This window comes from Acipenser ruthenus, chromosome 17 (genome assembly GCF_902713425.1).
Source record: "Acipenser ruthenus chromosome 17, fAciRut3.2 maternal haplotype, whole genome shotgun sequence".
Classification (NCBI taxonomy): domain Eukaryota; kingdom Metazoa; phylum Chordata; class Actinopteri; order Acipenseriformes; family Acipenseridae; genus Acipenser; species Acipenser ruthenus.
The window spans coordinates 4,140,125-4,161,392 of NC_081205.1; the positions used below are offsets into that span (position 1 = coordinate 4,140,125).

General features: G+C 38.1%; 1 protein-coding gene across 1 annotated transcript; it reads right to left on the minus strand.

Annotated features, from left to right (window-relative positions):
- Positions 1-104: 104 nt before the first annotated feature.
- LOC117423158 (uncharacterized) lies at positions 105-3,517 on the minus strand. The gene is made up of 4 exons (XM_058989829.1): positions 3,278-3,517; positions 2,973-3,093; positions 2,330-2,500; positions 105-1,998 (listed from the first exon to the last, which is right to left on the minus strand). Exons 1-4 carry the CDS (start codon positions 3,319-3,321, stop codon positions 1,324-1,326), a joined length of 1,011 nt encoding a protein of 336 aa, XP_058845812.1. The 5' UTR covers positions 3,322-3,517; the 3' UTR covers positions 105-1,323.
- Between the last annotated feature and the right edge of the window lie 17,751 nt (positions 3,518-21,268).

Sequence of the window (21,268 nt, forward strand, 5' to 3'; positions counted from 1 at the left end):
ATTCTGTTAAACTGTAGTGCAGTGCCCTCTAGTGTAAGCTGCACGTAATAGCCAGTCACCCATTTTATATATAGTGGATCTCAGTGGAGTTTGCAAGTCCAGACTTGAAAATATTATAATTTATTTGGCAGACGCCTTTATCCAAGGTGATTGCAGATGTTATAGGTAAATACAAGATTACAGTGGAAAAACAATATTTAAATACAGTGTACAGTAAATGCAAATACTACTAGAATACAATATGAGGTAAAAAGTGACCATTTAGGATTAAGACAATGTAATATACTGCTTCTGTCGACACAGTGCCCATAATGGAATAGGCAGTGTATCATATTAACAGCTGTCCCTTAAATAAGGCACTGTGTCTGTACTGAAGAACATCATTACATCTGGTATAAATACAGCAGAGAGGACATTGAAGAAAACGTTTGAACCTTGAAGTAAACCCAGCCCTCCTCCTCACTCACGCGGTGTAGAGAGCCACTCTCTGACCTTTACCTCTGTCCAACTCAATTAATAAAGGCCAGTGTTTTTTTTTTTTGTGTGACCCAATATAAGTTTCGAAACCTTCAATCAGAATTCTAAATGAAAGCCATGAGAAAATGTTTCTAGAGTTTCATGGTTTAGGGTTAAAATGCATTTAACAAGATTATTAAATGCATATTATACCGTATAATGTACCGATTTGGGAGGGTGAGGGCATCATCATTAATTTTTAATGAATATTTATACATACCTACGTGCAGCTAGTCTGCAATGTTGCCTATATTTACGATAATAAAAGCATAGCACAGTGTAACAAAGCACAGTGAAAGCATGCTATATCACAGGTATAGAATAGCGAGCAGCACACAACCTCACAAGAGATACAATATTATAAAGCCTCTGTTATCACTCGTTTTTGATTTTATTTACTTTAATTTCACAGTACTGATACACCAAGAAACATCCAGATTACAAGTTGGAGAAACCAAATGCATTTCTTTCCAGATACATTGCAGCGACAAAATACTGTTTAGACAGCTTTTTCTTTTTTTTTTTTTACAAAAATATAAAAAATATACACACAAGCCATAAACGACTACCACAAAAACCTCAACAAAAGGTTTCAAGCTACTTGAAGTTGATGACAGCAGACATTTTAGGGCAATTAAAATGGTTAGTGTTGCAAAATGAGTAAATCAGGAGATTGGTTTAATGTCTCAAATGCGCATTGGTTGTTTGGGACTTTGTAATTTTTATTTTTTGAGCCAGTGGGGATCAGGGATTAGCTTGATTTGAGGTTAGGATATAAATAGTGGAGCTAAAAAGGACTGGGGGAGGTTAAGGGGCAAAGAACTGAAATTCATTGCCATTAAGCACAAAATTTTTCCCTTGAAGCAGGCTGACCAGCGTGTTTTTTGCTTTGTGTACAACTGCATCTCTTTCAAGGTTAGTTGTATTGTTAAGAATCTCTACTTGTTGACAGAGTGCTTCCTCTCCATTGAGGAGCTTGCTGAGAGATTCTGTTTCAGCACACTGGCCATAGGGCCATGTTGGTTCCTTATCAGTTTCACGATGACGTGGCTCGAACGAAGCACCTTGGAATATAGTAATGCATTTTGAGCATGGAGGCTCTCCGTAATAGCGGTCTGTTCCCCAATTTTTTTTAAAGGCTTTGCATATTACAGTTTGTGGAAGCTTGATGACACTGCCATTGTCTGCAAGGCTCACTGCATGAGCCACTGCTGCATTCCATGTTTCCAGACACGAGAGAGAGATCATGATCTTCTGCTCGTCTTTCCCCTTGCAGGACAGGGAGGCTCCATAGAAGTTGTCTGGCTTTAATACCCCTGTACTTTCATAATGACAAATGCAGATGACAGTGGCCTCCAAGGTGTAATGATTAAAATATTTATTGGTATTGGAGTCGGGTTTTGGCACGTTCAGGTCTTGTAAGAAAGTCGACAGACAGTCCATGACCTCTTTTTGATTGTGACTGCCTTTAATCCTTACAATCTGCATAAGGAAAAAAAAAAAAAAACTGTCACTGGATTTAGTTGAAAAATGCTTCAACAGATTTTTTAACAGAATGTCAATTTTTCTAGACTTTTACTAGAGAAGCCAAAATCTAAAATCATCGTGACTAGAAAAACTTGGCTGCAAACTAAAGGAAGGCACTGTAAATACTTTAGAAAGGAGATCCTGTGAGAAAAGAAGAGATAGGTACCACAGACATGCGTCAGACAGAGGAAGAGATTTCCACTGCGGAATATAGCAAGTGGATCTGCCAGAATGCTCAATGGAAAAAGCAGGACGATAAAACGACAGCTTTCAAGTTTATACTGACCGCGTCAAGTAGGATGGAAAAGGGAGTGCGGGTCGGCAGGTGGGTGCGGTATTTTTCAAAAGGGTCTGGAAACATTTTCTTCATTTTTAACCACACATCTCCGGTAAAGAATTCTGTAGGCTTAATTTTCAACTTGTGAATGTTGCCTAAAAAGAAGATGCAATGCAGCACCTGGGGAAGAGCAGAGAGACAAGCAGACAGTTCAGTTTACAGACAGCAAAGCTAAATAAGAACCTCAATATCTGCCACCTAAACCACAGCGGCACTGCATACTGCACATGAACGGCAGAACTGAAGTCCAGTGCAAACTGGAAACGATTCATAATGACATAATAAACCATTATTATTATTATTATTATTATTATTATTATTATTATTATTATTATTATTATTATTATTATTATTATTATTATTATTATTTATTTCCTAGCTGACGCCCTTATCCAGGTCGACTTACAATTGTTACAAGATATCACATTATTTTTACATACAATTACCCATTTATACAGTTGGGTTTTTACTGGAGCAATCAGTGTCCCCCACCTGGGATTGAACCCAGAATCATATTCATTACACCATTGTAAAACTGGATGTCGGCTTTGCAAAGACATGATAATTTGTTTGTGTACTTGTGCAATCTTACCTCAGTCATGTATGGACGGATGTCTTTTGTTTGATGCCTATTGTAAAGATCTAGAAACTTCATGATGAAATAGTTCCCACAATTCTTCAGGCCTCCTTTAAGATTTCTTAAAAAGAATTTTCTGAAACAGCAAGGGAAGTTATGTTCTAACCGCAGTCCAAACCCTTTATATATACGATCAAATGCTAGAATGCAAATGGTTGGTTCTTTGCTGTGCTAGCATCCCATTTGAGGGCACCTCATATCTGCATGACCTATTCATCTAATCTGTCTGGCCATTTATAAAGGAATTACATTTGAATTACCTTCTTTTTTCACGGCTGTATGGATCTGTTTCTGGGTTCTTCATGATTAATAGAAAAAAAGGTCAACATTTGTGATTAAATAATAACAACATAAACTTCATTACAGAAGCAAACAGAACAGAAAAAACCCATCACCATGAGCTACATACAGTGTATGCACTTATTAAAATATCAGACATACATACAGGTGGGCAGATGCCTTTACAGGTAACTTGTATTTCAAAACAAATAGACAATAAAATGTACTTACCTGTGCCATGTCTGCTGTTCTCAATTCTACACTGCAGACAAAGAAAAAAGGATTTCGTTCTCTAGAACCACCAACAATGACTACAAGTACAAATTAACCATTTTCCATTATTGTTTATACTCTCAGGCAGCCATACTGTCTCCAAAACGTATTACATCCCCTTCAGTAAGTACATAATTGTACCAAGTTACATTTCCTATCTATCTACTTTATAATGTTTTTTTTCAGTCTTGTCTACGAAGGTAAGTTCGTACCTCACAGGTAAACATAAACGTTTTTTTTATTGCTTAAAAAAAGTATTATAAAATCGTAACCGAATGGACTTTATTTTTCACGTTTACAATCTAGTGCGTAACGACAATAATAAATAAACAATAAAACAAAACTCTCACAATATCCCTGAAGTTCAGCAGAGATGTTATTTCAGCATTATATGCTTTCATTCACTAAAAAGAGGTTCAATTGAAGTTGTGAAAACGTTTAATAATGCACCTACATTTCTTCAATTGTGAACGATGTACTGTATTACTTGAAAAGCAATTTACAAAAAACATGTTATTTTTCCCTCTTGTATCTCACAGCATTAGAAGTAATGTAAATGAAGAGCTATAGCACTTACTTTAAATGCAATACTGTAAAAATACTGTACTTACAGAAAACACTTCCTCCGCTCTGTTGGAAATGAAAGAAATGAAGAAAACGAAACTTATGCAGCACTCTTCCTGTAAAAGTGGGTGGAACCCTTCTACTGTGACTAATGCTGTTGTACATGACAAGCAAATGAAAACAACAAGAATTGTTACTTACACATAAAGAATAAATAAACTTTAATTAACATTGTAGCGGTGCCACACGTGGTCAATAGGCAACAATCCATGCTGTAAAAACTACACAGTACAGTAGAGCGCCAATTATCCGATCTTTGATCAACCGTACTGTCTAATCAACCGAACTCACCTATAATCACGCGATGAATTAGGTGTGGTGTATTACGCACACAGTTTCTGTTGCTAAAACGGCTTGGAGAATTAGCCGCCAAATGACCAGCAGACTGAGGCAAATGAAAGTTACAGAATTATTCATATCACCAAAACCTTAGATGGGGCATTGTGTGCCCTAAATTTAAGCAAATTAAAAGTCACTTCGTTCTTCATTTTTCTTGTATTTCGTCAGTAAGGGTTGGTGATCCTGTCTGTGTTATTGAGCAGCTAAGAACTTTTATTTTATTCATTTCATTTCAGTTGCGTGTTATTACACTGCCTTAACAGCAAGTATCAAAGTATAGAAATATTTTACTGAGTTTTTTTGCGTAAAGTTTAATGATTCTTAAAGTTCTGTAATGTATCAGAGTTGTAATGAATTGTATGCTTTGATGATTTTCAGAGAGCCCTCCCCATCCTCCAGTTGTACAATTCAATCAGCATTTTACATTACCAGTGGGAGCAAGAGAATAATATAAATGCATTATATACCGCAGGTCTACATGCAACATGTACAGAAAGTACACATAAAGAGTTTGATCCCCAACAGTGTACTATTCTCAAAAGTAATGCTTCTTCACAGACGTAATAAATGGTAGTATAGGACAGACAACTCCATTTATTTTTATTTTTACAGGAAGACATTGAAAGTATTTCTGTTGTACTCTTTCTGTAAAGCTAGTGCTTAAAGTGTTCATATTTTATAATCATTTCCATATTAGAAATGGTTATGTTCAATGTACTGTATGTAAATATAGATTCTGTAGCAGGTTGGCTAAAACAATTTAAGACATACAGGAAAGGACTTCTGTGTCATGTCACTACCAGGTGGCTGCCTCTAAATCCAGCCCTCACTAGAATGTTGCAGAACTGGACTGCCATCAAGTCTTATTCCATCAGCATTAAAGGTGATTGTGGAGTAGTGGTTAGGGCTCCGGACTCTTTACCAGAGGGTTGTGGGTTCAATCCCTGGTAGGGGACACTGCTGCTGTACCCTTGAGCAAGGTACTTTACCTAGATTGCTCCAGTAAAAACCCAACTATATAAATGGGTAATTGTATGTAAAAAATAATGTGATATCTTGTAACAATTGTAAATCGCCCTGGATAAGGGTGTCTGTTAAGAAATAAATAATAAAAAGCAGATGCTGAAAATGCATATGCTGTGCAAGATGATGACAGACCGGACATAGTATGGAAGTGTGCCTCCTTTTCTGAAATATATTGTACAATGAAATCTCTAAGAGATAAGCTGATCCAAAGGAAGGAAGATGAATTATATAGATACTTCACCAAGACAAAGATGACATTCTCTTTCAGAAGCAGCCACAGCCAAGAAAGAATTCAGAGCATATCTGAACAAATGGTTCAACTTTTCAGAGGAAAATTGTCTCTTTTCTCTAGTCACATCTTACTTAGATTTGAGAATGTTGCTGAAAGAGTTAATCTAGTGAGCTGGTTACAGTTGGATATGGATAAACTGTATGAGCTTTCAACATTCAAAATAATTCTTGATAAACTAAAAAACAGAGGATTGGAAGCTGAAAAACACTCCTCTTAAGTGGAAGGGCATATTCCAAGCCACTGACACCCTTCCAAACATGCTGTCTGTGCTCTCATTTGTATTGAGCATTCCTACAACAACTGGATATGTTCAACGCATATTTTCCCACATGCAGAACAAGTGGAATGAGAACCACAGTAGGTGTTCTGAAGAACTGATAAAGAGTGAACTACTTGTGAGTCTGAATTTTGATCTGGGATGTGTCGACTTCCACACAATGATCCTGAAAGACAAGCCTCTTCTTGCTGCTGCAAGGAGCAATCAAAAACAGTCATGAAAAAGAACATAAGCAGTTGTACATGGCAGCTTGTGACAGGGCAGAGCCCTGTCTGTGTATATTGTGTGTTACTGAGAGTGTGGCCACATGAGAACGTATGTATGATTGAAAAATCTTGTGAGAATGCGTGTTTGACTGAATCCATGTGTGCATGTTGTTTAGTTATTTGTCACTGTTCACGTGCGGTTGTGGGGTGGTTTAGTGAATGAATTAGTAATTCACAGGGTATATGAGGAGGTGGGTTTGTTCGTGTTTAGTGTTGGAGTTGAGCAGTGAAGGTTCTATGGTGTCTGTGTTGTGTTCATTTCTGTTTCACTGTAAATAAAAGCGCTTCATTGCAGTTTCCTGTCTCGAGGCTCAATTCCGCATACACCATCTTCGCCAGCTCCACCCAAAGGACAATATAGTGTGAGGCTTTACTGAAGAAAAAAAACCTGAAGTGCTGACTCATGTTCTTGCTTACCTGTGAATCATCCTGGTTAAAATGTACAACTTTGTAAAGCACTCTAACACTACATATGCTCAAGTTGTTGAGACATATTAATTTGTAATGATCTTTAATAGTACAGGTCCATTATTTAAACAGTTGTAGCAACACGTGGGGACGTGTAATGCTATACTTTTCAAAAACCCGCTACTTACTCTAAGTGCCAGTGCATAAAGAGACATAGATTATATATATGTATATATATATATATATATATATATATATATATATATATATACACGCACACTAACCCTGGCTTTAAAATGTATCTTCTCAACACTTATTAGCTTTGCCACCAATATCACCGGTCCTCAAATCTTAGTGACGAATATGTTTTTGTTCATTCCCTTTCTTTGTGTTTAGACCACTTTTTAGCTTTATAAACTGTCTACTATAGCCCCTGGTATACTTGCACTTGTTGTGTTAGACTCACTCACATGGTCTACCAGAGTGAGGTCCTTTAACCTGACCATACAAACATGGCACTTGAAAGAAGACAGGGGGCAGTGTGATGCTTGAAAAAATCAGGGTGTCCCAAAAGTAAAGTAAGCAATGAATACAAAGTTTTTAAGCCCTTCTACAAGGAGACCAGTGCTCACCTTTATAATGTAATGTATTAGGACACATTTTGCAAGGTTACTGTTTTGAGATCAATACAGCAGTTACTATAAACAAGAAGAAAAATAAATTCTATGTACAAAGATTGCCCTGAGTTGAAAACTGCAAAGCTGATGACCAGAAACAGAACTCTCCACTCCCTGAAGCAGGACTCTCAAACCCCTGGTTTGACCAACCTCCTGTCAGCGCTCTGGAAGGGGGCAGGAAACTCCAACATGCCCATTATTGATGTAAATCACTTTCAGTAGTTTTAACACCACTGGCTTTTCACTATTCTGGTAATCTCTTCATCTGTTTAACTTTAGTTCCTGAGTGACCTTGATCAACTCAAGATACAAATGTCTTAGAATTCTGATCATTCAAATAAATGACGGTCAAGTCATCTGCATGCTTGCAATCCATTCCACGCAACAGATGCAATGTGGTCGTTATAAAGTACAACTTCATTGGACACCTTTTCTGCATTCTCTTTTTCTTCAATGCTGGCCAGAATCCTCAGAAATTCACCTTCATTGCTTTGGATGAATTCCCTGGTCTCACCTTCCATTTTCTTTACTTCCTCACTCTGCATTAATTCACTGTATTCATCATCCGTCTTTAAAAAAAACAAAACACAGAACAAGCATGTGACATTCATCCCTGCCATTCAAAATGACAGTTATCACTGACATAACATCCACTGCCTACACATGTAAAAATGTCTGACATACAGACACATCGCCTTCATACAATCCCACATTACGTACATTATCCAGACTAAGTTTCATCACAGTTGAAAAAGCTCTTCTCTAGACATATGTAAAACCAAGTTTCATATATGGACAATGATACAGACAGGTAAACAGGCTAATTCTATCTAACCCTAGCCTGTGATACTCATAATTACTTAGATTGCTCATAATGTCTAGTTTCATCAGAACTGGATAAGCAGTTTTCTAGATAGATGCTAAAATGTAATTGCAACTTTTTGATGATTGTTTTTCTTGCTGATTTTAAGATTTGTTTTATTCTTTGAAACAATTACTAGATTATGCTTGCAAGTCATTGGTGTTTAACATCATCATTGTATTAATGACTTTCCATCAGCTTTATCTAGACCACAGTTTAGGAACCTCTGGATATATAACATGCCATCACAATAATGTAGTATAGGTCTCAAAATGTAATTGGCAAACCCACATCTCCAATGATGATATCCTCCTGACAGGGGAAAGCCATGGACACTGTGTGTTCACAGCACCCTGGTCATTACATCTTTCACTTTGACTAGTTTTATAAACTTACCATTGGCTCAAAACATTCCCCATAGTTGTAGATTTTGGTTCCAGGAAAGGCAAGTCCATTTTCAAAGAGGTCCTGCAAGCAGTCAGCCACTTGGTGCAACACCTCATTTTCATAAGCATAGATGTTACCATCTTTGCCTGCCAGAATGATCAGCTGCAGCCCCACAGCCAGACTCGGGAAGGTATCAATGGCACCGATAACTTTCATCTCCACTCTGTCAGGCATGTAGAAGTTTTCCCAAGCTTCAAGCTCTTCCTCCATTTCTTCATAGATTGTGTCATTTAGCCCCCCAATTCTCAGAGGATACTCTGTTGGCTTCTTCAGAGGCACCGTCTGGTGTCTGTATTTGTCTACTTGTTTGGACACATGGTTAAGGTATTCAGGTGACTCTGTTGAAACAAAAAACAGAGACACAAATAAATGGTGGGTGTCAACCTTCAAGGATCAAGACCTAATATATGGTACAATAACTGTATTTTTGTGATGAAAAAACAAGGACTGCCTGTGTCACATAATATCATTATTTTCCATTTCATGGCTCTCTAGTATGGTATGAATTAACCGGAAAACAATATTTGTAATATTTTTGTACATCTGTAATAGAATTCAAATGAGTTCAAATGGGATTTCAATTGGGTTCACTGCACTCTATTCATTTGACCAATTACACATACCTTTACCAATGCTTAAGAAATCCTGGATCAGCTTCCGTGAGTCTTGCTCCAAGTTCCTGTTGCAATTCCAAAAAACAACTCAAAGATTAGAATGTGCCAGTTTTCTGGTGATCCGATTCTTTTATAGCTAATCCTACCAATCGTGCAATGGACTTGTTTGCTGTGGCTATATGATAATGATCCATTTACTCTGCTTCAACCATAGTCATTAGGTTTAGATCACCAGTGATGCTCAGAATGGTAATGGACACTTTGTTTTTTAAGCACAGGGCATGACGAGGTCATCTAGCACAGGGCATGACGAGGTCTTCAGTTAGAGGTGCCCAAGCTGCAAGCCCCTTTCTTAATTATAAAAAATTTTAATTGGGGTTTTGATTTCCTTCTGTAACAGGGTGATGTGTTACATGCGTGGATTGTCACTGAATAATCATGAGGCAGACACAGAGCATTGGTGCCGACATGCCACATAGATTTAATAACACACAAGTGCTGACACTAGGGTACCAGCAATGGTAGCCCTAGTGTCACATTTAACAAAGAAAACAAACCAAAGCTAAAAATAAATGTTTGCCTCACAAAATGGCGAGTGCTAGTCCCACTAATAGGAACATCCTGCTCCAGGAACCTACTACTATACGCTAACCCTCTCAATACTGTTTTGGGATCAACATCCCCTAAACTGACCTACTGCTGTTGCTTCTGAAGGCCCGGCCTCCCAGCGACTCCGGGTCGTTGTGACGGTCCTGGCTAAGCAGAGCTCTCACAGGCACCGTCTTGAAGTCGAGGGGTTCCGTAGTCACCACCAGTCCACTCTATTATTCAGCTGGTTCCTCATCTGTTTGGGAGGGTCAGGGGGTGGGTAGCTGTCGTCTCTGGCGTCACCTCAAAAGGGACCGAGACACAGCGACAGGGGACCGGCGTGGACAGGGTGACCAGAGCGCAGGCTGGTAACCTGCGCTCTGCACACCCAAGTTGTCTCTGCGCAGCCCCCCAGCCAATCCGGACCTCTCGATCCGCTCAGCACTGGTGTGCCTAACTGCCCAAATCGGTTGCCCAGCAGAGCGTCTCAGCTGCACACCCTTGCACAGGAACCAGCGACAGAGCTTCCTGCCACACCTTCCAATGTGGTTTTTTCCCCCTCTTTCAGAACAAACTTTTTGGGACTTGTAACTGAAATGATTAGGTGCCTGTAATCTGAGAAATCAATGATTGCACAGACCCATTTCATAAGTCACTTAAATAGCTATAATAATATTTTATTGATCTAAAAGAAAACAAGAGTAGATGCAAGCTAGATGGATTTATCCAGTCCTGTTTCCAAACAACGTTTTGAGCACCACAGACCCATTGATTTACCAATCCCAAAGATAACTCACTTCCATGATAACAATGCATGCGGTTATCCTAGATAGTGGGAATGAAGAGAGTCACTAAAGAGAGTAAATGGGACCTTACCTTGAAGTATGTGACCCAGAAGTCAAATGTACATGTTGCCTAAAAAAATTAATACATGTATTAATGAACACCAACATTTTAAGCCACCAATGCAAACAGAAGTAATCTTGGTTTATTACAGTACAGGGTTAACAAAACAAACAAGAAACTTGCTTACCAAGTCATTGTGCATTTTCCATCAAGCATTTCTGGGGTAGTTTGGTGTTGGATGTTCTTGAAGCCTTACCTAAATGAATTTAAAGAAAAACTGACACGTTGAAGCTGAATAACCTTTAACAGATCATGTGAGATATTAATGGGATTTGCTGCTGCCTCCCTTCCTGAGCTGGCTTGAGACCTGTTTGTCTCGCTCCTGACTGTAACCAATCAGAAACAAACAGGAAGTAGGAGTTCGAACAATGCTTCCAGATGTAACCGAAGACAAGCCACATTATAAAACAAGTACATTAGAATTAGAGCTCCTGTTTCTGTGTTCATTTTTTTTAAGCTATTTTATGTAGATACCCCAAAATCAGTTTTTTTCGGGGCTTTCATTTTTTATATACAGTACGTAATTATTGTTTTTAGTTACTTTCCCAAATTCTATGTACTGTAACTCGACAGTATTTGCACACCACCTTTCCTTTGCTGTCTTCCACAGTGAAATCCTTATGATCACGGGCACAATGGTTTTTGTGTGTTTAGGCATTTATTTTAAATTTTTCGACACAATTCTGTTTTAAATCCCAAAATCGTGTAAACCCTCCCTATGGAACTGGAATATAGCTTTAAATCCAGCGAGCAAGAACACACATTCTGTTTCTAATTGTAATCTTGTTTTAATTCATGCAAACGTCTACAATCCTCCAATAGAAATGTAGGAATGTGCTGCCAATCAGTAGTTGGGGTGGGTTTAAAGTATTCAGAACGAATCAATGCTAGATCCAAGTCAGGAAGGAGGGACATTGCCCAGCAGCACTGGAAAGTTTTTTTTAGGTTATATTATTTATTTATTTTCACCTTGAAAGCCACGTCATCCAGCTCTTAGGAAAGTACACTGGTTTTGGGTGCCAATCACTGGCCTGTATATCCAAGAGCTATCCTCCTAATTGGTAAGAAAATAGTAGGTTCTCTGTCAATCAAAAGCAGCGATCCAAAATGAAAACTATTTTTGTATTTTCATTTTCACAATGACATAGTGTACAGTATTTATGAATAACGTTTATTCATGCAAAAAATAACCTTTTTTGTTGTTTACTGCACATGGAAAGACTCCTGGGCTACAGACTGACATGTGTTGACAGTAAAACGTAACATGCTTTATATTTCAGCATTAACAACAATTATTTAATGTTTACCACATGGTAAGGCTTTTCAAATCATGTATTATTATTTTTTTTTTACCCCTTTACAAACTCAAGTTACCAGCAAACCCTCACAACTGGTTTGGTAGAAGATCCGACTCCCTTGAAAAGAGAATCCAGCTGGGGAGCTTACTTCTGTCAGCCTGATTCACCCACACTAAACTAAAGATTTATGTCCAGACTACATCAGCCTTTCCTAGACTAGATGAAGCGCATGTGCCCTCGAATGTGTGCACCTGTCTAATAATAATCATCATTATAATAATAATAATATACATTTATTGCTTCCAAACAGTGCATTGGTTTAGGTCTATCTATCTATCTATCTAACCAACTAGCAAAACAGTTACACTTTAAGGAACTTCGAGGTGATAAAATGTTTATGAGTAGATTGTAAAAACCTGTTCTTAGTGTTTAGTAATACTGGACAAAGTAAATGATGTAGGCCTCTGGACTCTTGACCGGAGGGTCGTGGGTTCAATCCCAGGTGGGGGACACTGCTGCTGTACCTTGAGCAAGGTACTTTACCTAGATTGCTCCAGTAAAAACCTAACTGTATAAATGGGTAATTGTATGTAAAAATAATGTGATATCTTATAACAATTGTAAGTCGCCCTGGATAAGGGCGTCTGCTATGAAATAAATAATAATAATGGTAATGCTACAGTGCGAGGAATTGTTTTTAAAATAATGTAATCAATCGCTAACTGCGTTACACAACATGGAGAATACCAATGAAAATGTGCTTGATAAATACGAATCAAAACCAAGCGTTCCTATCAACGTTTTCTGTAAACACGGGTACGCCACATTTCTTAATGCGTTTTATTTGTCAAATGTAAAATGGCGGCGTATTCTGCAGTCGCAGTTCTGCAGTGTTGTGTTATTTAGTAAATGATCTCAAAGCTATAGCATCCCCCCCCCATCCCACATACATTCTTAAAAGATACATTTCGATAACATACAGTCTACAAGTACAGGGCTAAAAGACTATACTACATATTTTATTTTGTAATATCGTTCTCTTACCTTTTAAAATGGCTCCCTAGTCCAATCTATGCTGAGAAATGAAACTAAGTGGTGACTAGTATGCAACGCACACACCCACTCTATGTTGAGAAATGAAACTCAGTGGTATTGCAACGCACATACCCACCCTATGTTGAGAAATGAAACTCAGTGGTGACTACTGCAACGCAACGCAACACAATTATATATATATATATATATATATATATATATATATATATATATATATATATATATATATATAAACTATTGTAAACAATGCGGAAGTATATGCATGAAAAACACATAGTAAACTTATTGCAATTAAAGTACCATTACTACACTTAATTGGCGTTATCAAAGCAAGTTCCATGCTTCTGAAGTAATTTTAAGAGAGAGATGAATTTACAATCGGTAGACCGTAAGACTGTTTCAGTGTTTTGACGGCCATAATACAAAGCTTGTCTTTGTAGCTTATCCCGTCAGGCAAAGAGCGTTTACTGAAAATATTTGAATGCAAACGGTATGCTTGGATAAAACTACAAAGCCTTTTTTTTTAACAATTTAATTTGGACTACAATCCCAGAAACCAACAGTTTCAACCATCCAATCGCCTGTGTGAGCGAGGATACCGTGTGCGCTGATTGGTTTGTTGAACCCGGAATCAGCAAACTCGTAAACACAGTTGTTGAGCATGGAGGTTAGCCAGCCGGGCGCCGCTTTTAAAAATGTAAAATGTACAAAATACGCAGCTGTGCTTCAAATTCTGTTTACACGAAAGATCATTTTAACAGCAGGAGTTATCGTATATTCAGAACATTAAAAACGTGCTATGACAAAGCTGTTTCCCCTTTGTTCAGTTAAATCTAAACTGCATGTTTGTACGTGCAGGAATTTTAACAGATGGATAGAATTGTTCTTTATAGTCATGTTTGTTTATAATTTGTTATGAATCCTAAACAGTTTCACAAATTAAACGGCGAGTTGACTGTAAAGATGGCAGTTTGTTCTGAAGAATCGATATTGGTGAAATGTAACGCGATCTGTTTACGATGTCTGCTGTCATGTCAATTGTGTTATGATGCATTTGTGATACAGTCAAGTTATTTTGCAAAATAAATAATAAAAATAAAACAATATGGTGACGTTATAGCTTGCTCCCAAACATTTCCCAAAGGTTTTGATTGTATAGCTTCATACACTTAGCAGCCGCAGCTGTGAACGCTGCTCCGGTCCAGCTGTGTCTTATTTTAAACTGTTATTTAAAACGGAAGCTGTGATCCGAGCAGCAAAGCAGGCGTCCAAGTAGAGCACTTTGAGAAGATCCTGCCACAGCCGGCACGTTTTTATTTCAATTGTGGCTTTGATTAACTAGGGGACCAGGTAGTCTAAAGATTTAATTTTCAAGACCTGAAGATTAAATGTACAAAAAAAGGATTTGGTTAGACACAGAAGTGTGTTTTCAACAGTAACGGCTACTTTTAAAATGCTGCCTTTCCGTCGTTTTAAAAAAAATGAAATTCTGCAGCCTGCTCCCTGTGCTTAATTCCACATGACACCTGTCTCTTCTGATTTTATTCCACAGCTAGTTTTAGACTTTTGGCGTCCTTCGCCCACTAGAGGGCGCTATTGTTCTGTCCTCCACCTGCAAAGTGGCGTTTGTGCCACTGAACATCTTGCAAGCAACTTGTGTTCTTTGCTCATATGTACTGGAGTATGGGCCTGAAGCAAACGGTGCCTGTTTTTTTTAACCTGTTTGAATATTTAATAACAATACTATGGATCTTCAAGTTTTGTATGGTTTTAAATACTAATTAAGTTACCCCCCAAAGGATAGACAGTGTTTACCACTTGTTAAAGTAACAAAACAAAAAATAAGCACATTGGCTATTTCATTTAGGCCTTTTTGCGTACAGCTAGGTTTTTATTACTTGTCCTTCTGTGACTTTAAAAGGTGTTGGTTTTTTTTGTATCTTTTGAAAACAAAGCCCACTGCGTTGGAGTAAAAGTATTGTTTTGTTGTTGACGAAGTAAACATTGTTTTTCTATTAGGTGTGTAAATTGAGTGTGTTTAATGTGTTTTTGGGTTACTTTCCCGGTGTTCGTGTAATGTTCTGATGCTCAGGTCTGAGCTGTTGATTTGGGTTTGGATATCCCCACTGTCCTTAAATAGTGTAAGAGCTTGCAGTACTACAAAGGGCGCTTCTACAGTCAATTATATTATAGATATAGATAATTAGATCTCAAGAACAACAAAATAACTTTTGTAAAGACTGCTGAAAGGGCTCTGAAGAACGGTCCACTCCTAGGACCGTCTCTATGAAGACCATTTTACTGTAAGAGATGAATGACTGAAGGCATGACTGAACTGACTAAGTTATTGTTTGTTATTTTATTGTGATGGCATGTTGGTACGGAAGTGAAGTCTGTTCTCTTGCTGTCTCTCTGAGAATTTACCGAATAAACACCAGAGGCTGCCGTGTGGGGCAGTGCTGTAAAACGATCTCTCAGCCGCAGCTATGTAAACCTTTTCACATCATTAATCCTAACTGTGGCTCCTTGTGTTTTATTGTGACGCCAGTGATCTGGAGCGTTATTTATTTCAAGTCTGGTTTCTTTGGGATCTAGGAGCCCTTTCTCTGCTGTACTTCTTTGCATTTTGTTCATCCATACTTTCCTGCCCTGCAGCCTTTTTCCCTTGTCTTCCAAAACTGATTAAAAAAAATATATAAAAAAGATCAAAGACTGGCCTAGAAAGCACAGCAATTACAACCACGCTTGCTGGTCTGCGGGGCTTCGGGGTGGAATATTTGTTGCTCAGTTTTGTCCCATTTGCAGAGCTTGCTTGCTTAATATCTTGGTGTACCTGACTAGACGATCAGTGGTGCTGGTATCCTAAAATGTTAAACATTTTCTAGAAATGACAAACGCCTGGGGGTGGTACGTTTATTGCCCATTTACCCCACTGGCATAATTTGCTTACTAAAATATCTTGGTATCCCAGAATATGTGATCATCCATCTTCCAAAATAGGCAAACAATTTGAGTGTAGTAGCACCCCAAATCATACTACGAATACAAAGCAACATTCACTGTGGCAACCTCATAATAGGTATCAAATGAACTTCAGAAAGTAAAAATGTCTAAAAGCTTGCAACTAAGTGCTCTGTACACCAGTCAAACCTACCCTTTGAATGCATGAGTTATAAGTAACTGTGTTATTATTATTATTATTATTATTATTATTATTATTATTATTATTATTATGGTATTCTAAAATGTCTTGTGTTTGCCGAAAACACATTCCACCGTTCTGCAAAACACATGAAAGGATTTAGGGTACATGAGGAATGGAATCCATTGTCTGATGCAAAAATGCCACAGCAAGGTGTGCAGTGTAATGAATGGCCCTGCCTTAAACCAAAACGCTAGCATGACTGTTTGTTTAAACAATATTAAAATGATGTTCATTTAACCACATCAAAATGTGACCTGACGATATTGCATCCTTCTGGCAAAAACATCTTTCATAATCTTCGCTCTCTCTACAGGTGATACAAGAGCCACTCCTCATGTTCCCTGGCTGACTGGCTCTTCTTGTCAGGCGCCAACATGAATAGAAAGAGTACATAGCAGCTCTATCAATAGACATGTCATGTGGGATTTCTCATAATTCTTTAGACCAGGGCTGCATTGTTCCACTTTATTTGCATTATTACACATCATGTGTCGTTTGTCACAGGCCTTTCTGTCCTCACAGTGCAGGCTGGCACCCCCAGAAATCATTTTATTAATACCACGTTTAGATGAAGTTGTATTCGTGTTCACGAAGTGTGCATCCTTTTGTACAATGGTTTCTTTGTGTCTGATATGTTGCTGCTTTTGTAGTATTTACTTAGTATTTTCTAGAATTCTAATCGTTCTTCTCAGAATAGCTTGGCTCCCGTGCCACCATCTCGTTAATAATGGGATCCTTCTTCCAGGAGTAGCACGCTTGTGGCCCATGCTGAATTGTGGTGTAACCCCACTCTTATCTAGCTTGTGGAGTGGAACCAGTGAAAACCATTTTATTTATATATATATATATATATATATATATATATATATATATATATATATATATATATATATCTATATCTTTGTATCTCTGACTAGACTCCGTCTTGCGATGGTGATTCACCCATAACTTCAACTTAGACCCCAATGTGACAAGCCACTCCTTGGATCTTATTCGTGCATTTTTTACACCAACCTCTTTTAAATACCACCACCAACCTGTCAGAGGTAATCCTTTCCTGGCGCCTTGTAGGCTGATCAAACAGATCGCTTCATACGACATTCACTGTGATACCAGTTTTGGCAGTCAGTGCTTTAGAAACCCAAGTTGTTGGGACCCTTCACTGTAAGAGCCTTCAGAACAGACACAAAAACATTCTATTAATTACACCTGCTGGCATGAAGACAACCAACTTGGAGGCTCAGCTGTGGCAGTCTTACATGGACGGCACAATATTGAATATCAGCGAGCTTTCTGATTAGGGTGGGACGTGCCTTTGTTCTTGAATATCATTCTTCTCAATCGGATGCTATAATCTTATTTATTTAATGCACTTTTTTTTTTTTTTTTTTTTTTAAACTGCCCCCAGCACAGGCTGTTTCTCAGGCATATCACTTCGGTGATCATTGTCTTTTGAATCCAGATCTGTAGAACTTTCGGGGGGGGGGGGGGGGGGCTTTGGCTCGGAATCGCTGGATTTCTTCCTATTAAACATCAGGAGGGGCAAAGGTCGTAAAATACATCAATGCGTTCTTACTGATGGAAAAAATGCACAAGTGTGTCACAGAGCGGCAGGGATATATACGCAAGTCCTATTAACTCAGCCGGTAATGATTTGTGCAATAAAGTTCAGAGGCTTGTAAATTAATTTACCACATGAAATCGACATCTTAAAACATGCGCGTAAACAAGTCGTTTACAAGGCCAGTGATTTTTCTTTTGTAAATCAGACCACGGATTATTTATTCTGCTGCCTACCTAAAAAGCAGATTTCATTACTGCTTTCTATAGTACTGTATTTATTCATTAACAACTGTGACAATGCTGGGACATACCTTGACTTCTCCTCTTACTTCCTTTTTGGAATAAAAAATGTCTTAAAGGTTCATTAAAAGGGTACAGCATCTACAATCTGAAAGGTAGCACACTCAGGGCTCAGGAAGGTGATCGGGCAGGAACACATGATATAGACAGGGTAATGGATTGGATTGGAGAACATTAGCAGATAATAATGGAAAGCTAAGGGTTTTAGATACACCGCAGTGCCATTATAATGGCAAGAGAAGCCATCTGTTATTATAAGAAATCCTGTTTTTAAAGTGAGAATGTTGAAGCGGTTATCCTGACTTGTTCAATAGCTGACAGAAAACATGTGGAATTTTAGAATCCCAGCGTTAAATTCAAATGACAGTTGAGGTCATGAGACCTTTTGATGTGGCAGGTGGGGAAAATGAGTCGGGCGTTAAATGAGTCGATTTTTCTTTTCTTTTTTTTTTTTTAAAGGACAGTCCAGTCCAGTCCACATGAGTGCAGAACCTTCAGCTCCAGCAGTGTGATCCAACCCCCCCCCCCCCCCTACCCCCCCCCACCTGTGTGCTTTCTAGTTTGCTGCAGGTGCTTGCAGTATGCTCACCCGCTCCATTCTCCATCTCTTTCCTTTCCCTTCAAAGCGTTTTGGGAGCAGTTGGAAGTAATTACAGTTAAAAGGGAGTAGCCAGCCTGAGAGACAATGACAAGTGCCAGGAACGCAAGGGTACCCCCTCTGGCCACTTTGAAGTTCACTCAGCTGCTCCTGTGTACTGTTTGGTTTAGAGATGGAAGGAGGAGGGCGGGGGGTGTCAGCCATCAGGGCTCGGACCACACGAGTAGATGTTAAACTTAAGAAGGAGAAGAAAAAAAACAGCTTAATGGGACTGTCAAAAAACACCTTTTTAATTACAACTTTAAAAAAATGGTCATTAAATTTATAGAATTGGAAAAACAGGTTATTTTGACTCAAAATTACAGACATTTCACCAGCAGCACAGCAAGTCATTTCTTTTATGTAGTATTTCCTTTTGGTATGCTGCTATTGCAAATGTTACAGCAAATCTATATGGCACTAATCAAAATGACAAGACAAGACAACGTCATTGAACATTGAACTGAAACAGAATTATGATGTTATTTTCCATAACATTATGGTGAAGGCTTTCCATCAATGCATTTTTTTTTTTTTTTTTTTAATGATGTGGAGATTTCATTTTGGTATGTTCCGTACTGGTTGTTTCACTTATTGGAACCATTTTTATTTCTGACAAGTTAAAAAACAGGTGTTATACAATTGCTTCCAATTCAGCTATGGACCATTTTTTCTGTAAACACCTTGGAGTGTGGACCTCTTGCCCCAATCACAGTGTACATAGGTGCCAATTTCACCCTCTCCTTATTGCCCAGGCTTAGATGCATCTGCCGGCGGTCAGTCCACGTCCATTACAGGACACATGGTCTGAGAGTAAAATAAATAAGATCTGTCACTTTAGACCATAAAATAGACCCCTTTTAAATACCACCACTTTCAGAACTTGTAGACCTAGAAATGTTAGTAAAGGAGTCTGTAAATATCCTCTGGGTGGAAACAGCAGGGGACGGACACAGTTAAAGGGTGACAGTATTTAGATTTGATGCTGTTCATTAAGACAGACCATTATGTGTTAAGCTATGGCTGCTGAATATTAAGCAGCAGGTACTGGAGCTGAGAAATGTTTATATTAAGTTTGGCTCCATGTAAGCAAACCTTTGCGATAAGGCATTTTATTTCTAAATGTATATGGTTGGCTCAGATGAGTTCGAAAGACAACACACACCATTTATACATTTTATGAATTTATTGTTTTCCAGACACTCTTGTTTACCAAGTCTGGCAGTCAATATATGACTTTCTGTATAATACTTAAAAGATCTACAGGCTTGCATAGACAGGCGCAGCATATGATGCATCCTTGTTTTACATACTTTGCTAATGGATGTGGTTTGAAGGTGCTGCATTCCTTTAGGTAGGATACGTCAGAAAATACTTTAAAAAAATGAAGGCAAGTAGTGGCAAAAGTAGATTAATTATTTTTCTCCCGATTTTGCTAGAACAGAATCCAGTTGAAACCTTCTCAGTGATGTGTTCAGAGTTTGTAAATTGTACCGTATTACAAACCAACTGCCTGAATGTTTTTGATAATTTAATTAATAATCAATTATGACCATTTGAATACAAATACAGAGACAGCTGTACATGTAGATATTGAATTATGATATTGCAGTTAGAATTCTGCTGCTGCGGTCAGAGTTGATTTCATTCTGAAAGCGTGGCTCTGATTAGAGGTCAGTTCGAACGAGCAGGATTTGGGTTAGCGAGAGTCTGCTGTGCCATGACATGTTTTTGTTTTTAGTCCGGGGCATGCATTTCACTTCCATCAGCAGCTGCTAACATCCAGCCTTGTATTACAAGCATTTCAAAAATGTGTTGAGCACAGCGAGTGGTGCCCATCCAGAATACTTGTATTGATAGACTGTTGGAATGAAGAAAGGTAAACTTTATTTCACCTTGTTTAGTGTCTTAAGTAGTGGAATTTCCAATAGGTTATGTTGCCAAAAGAAGAAAAAAAAAAGGATCAAGGCATGGGTTATTTTCTAACACTCCACACACCTGAATAAAGTTACTGCAGTATATTCACCGCTGATCCATTACTGAAAGATACAGTACATCTTTTAGGTGCTTTGGTGCACATTAAGTTGAGGGTTCTGCTCACCTATCAATAACAGTGTATTTCTGCAAAAAAGCAGTACTCATTTACAATATATAATAAGCATCTCTTCTATTGAACACAGTTACCTTCCTGTATTTTATGTAATGTAAAATGTAATAATTAAAAAAAAAAAAAAAAAAAAAAACTTGCTCAAGTTCCAAAATAACCAGTCTTTTTTAAAATAAAATGCCTGTTGTGTTTATTTCCAGATCTGTG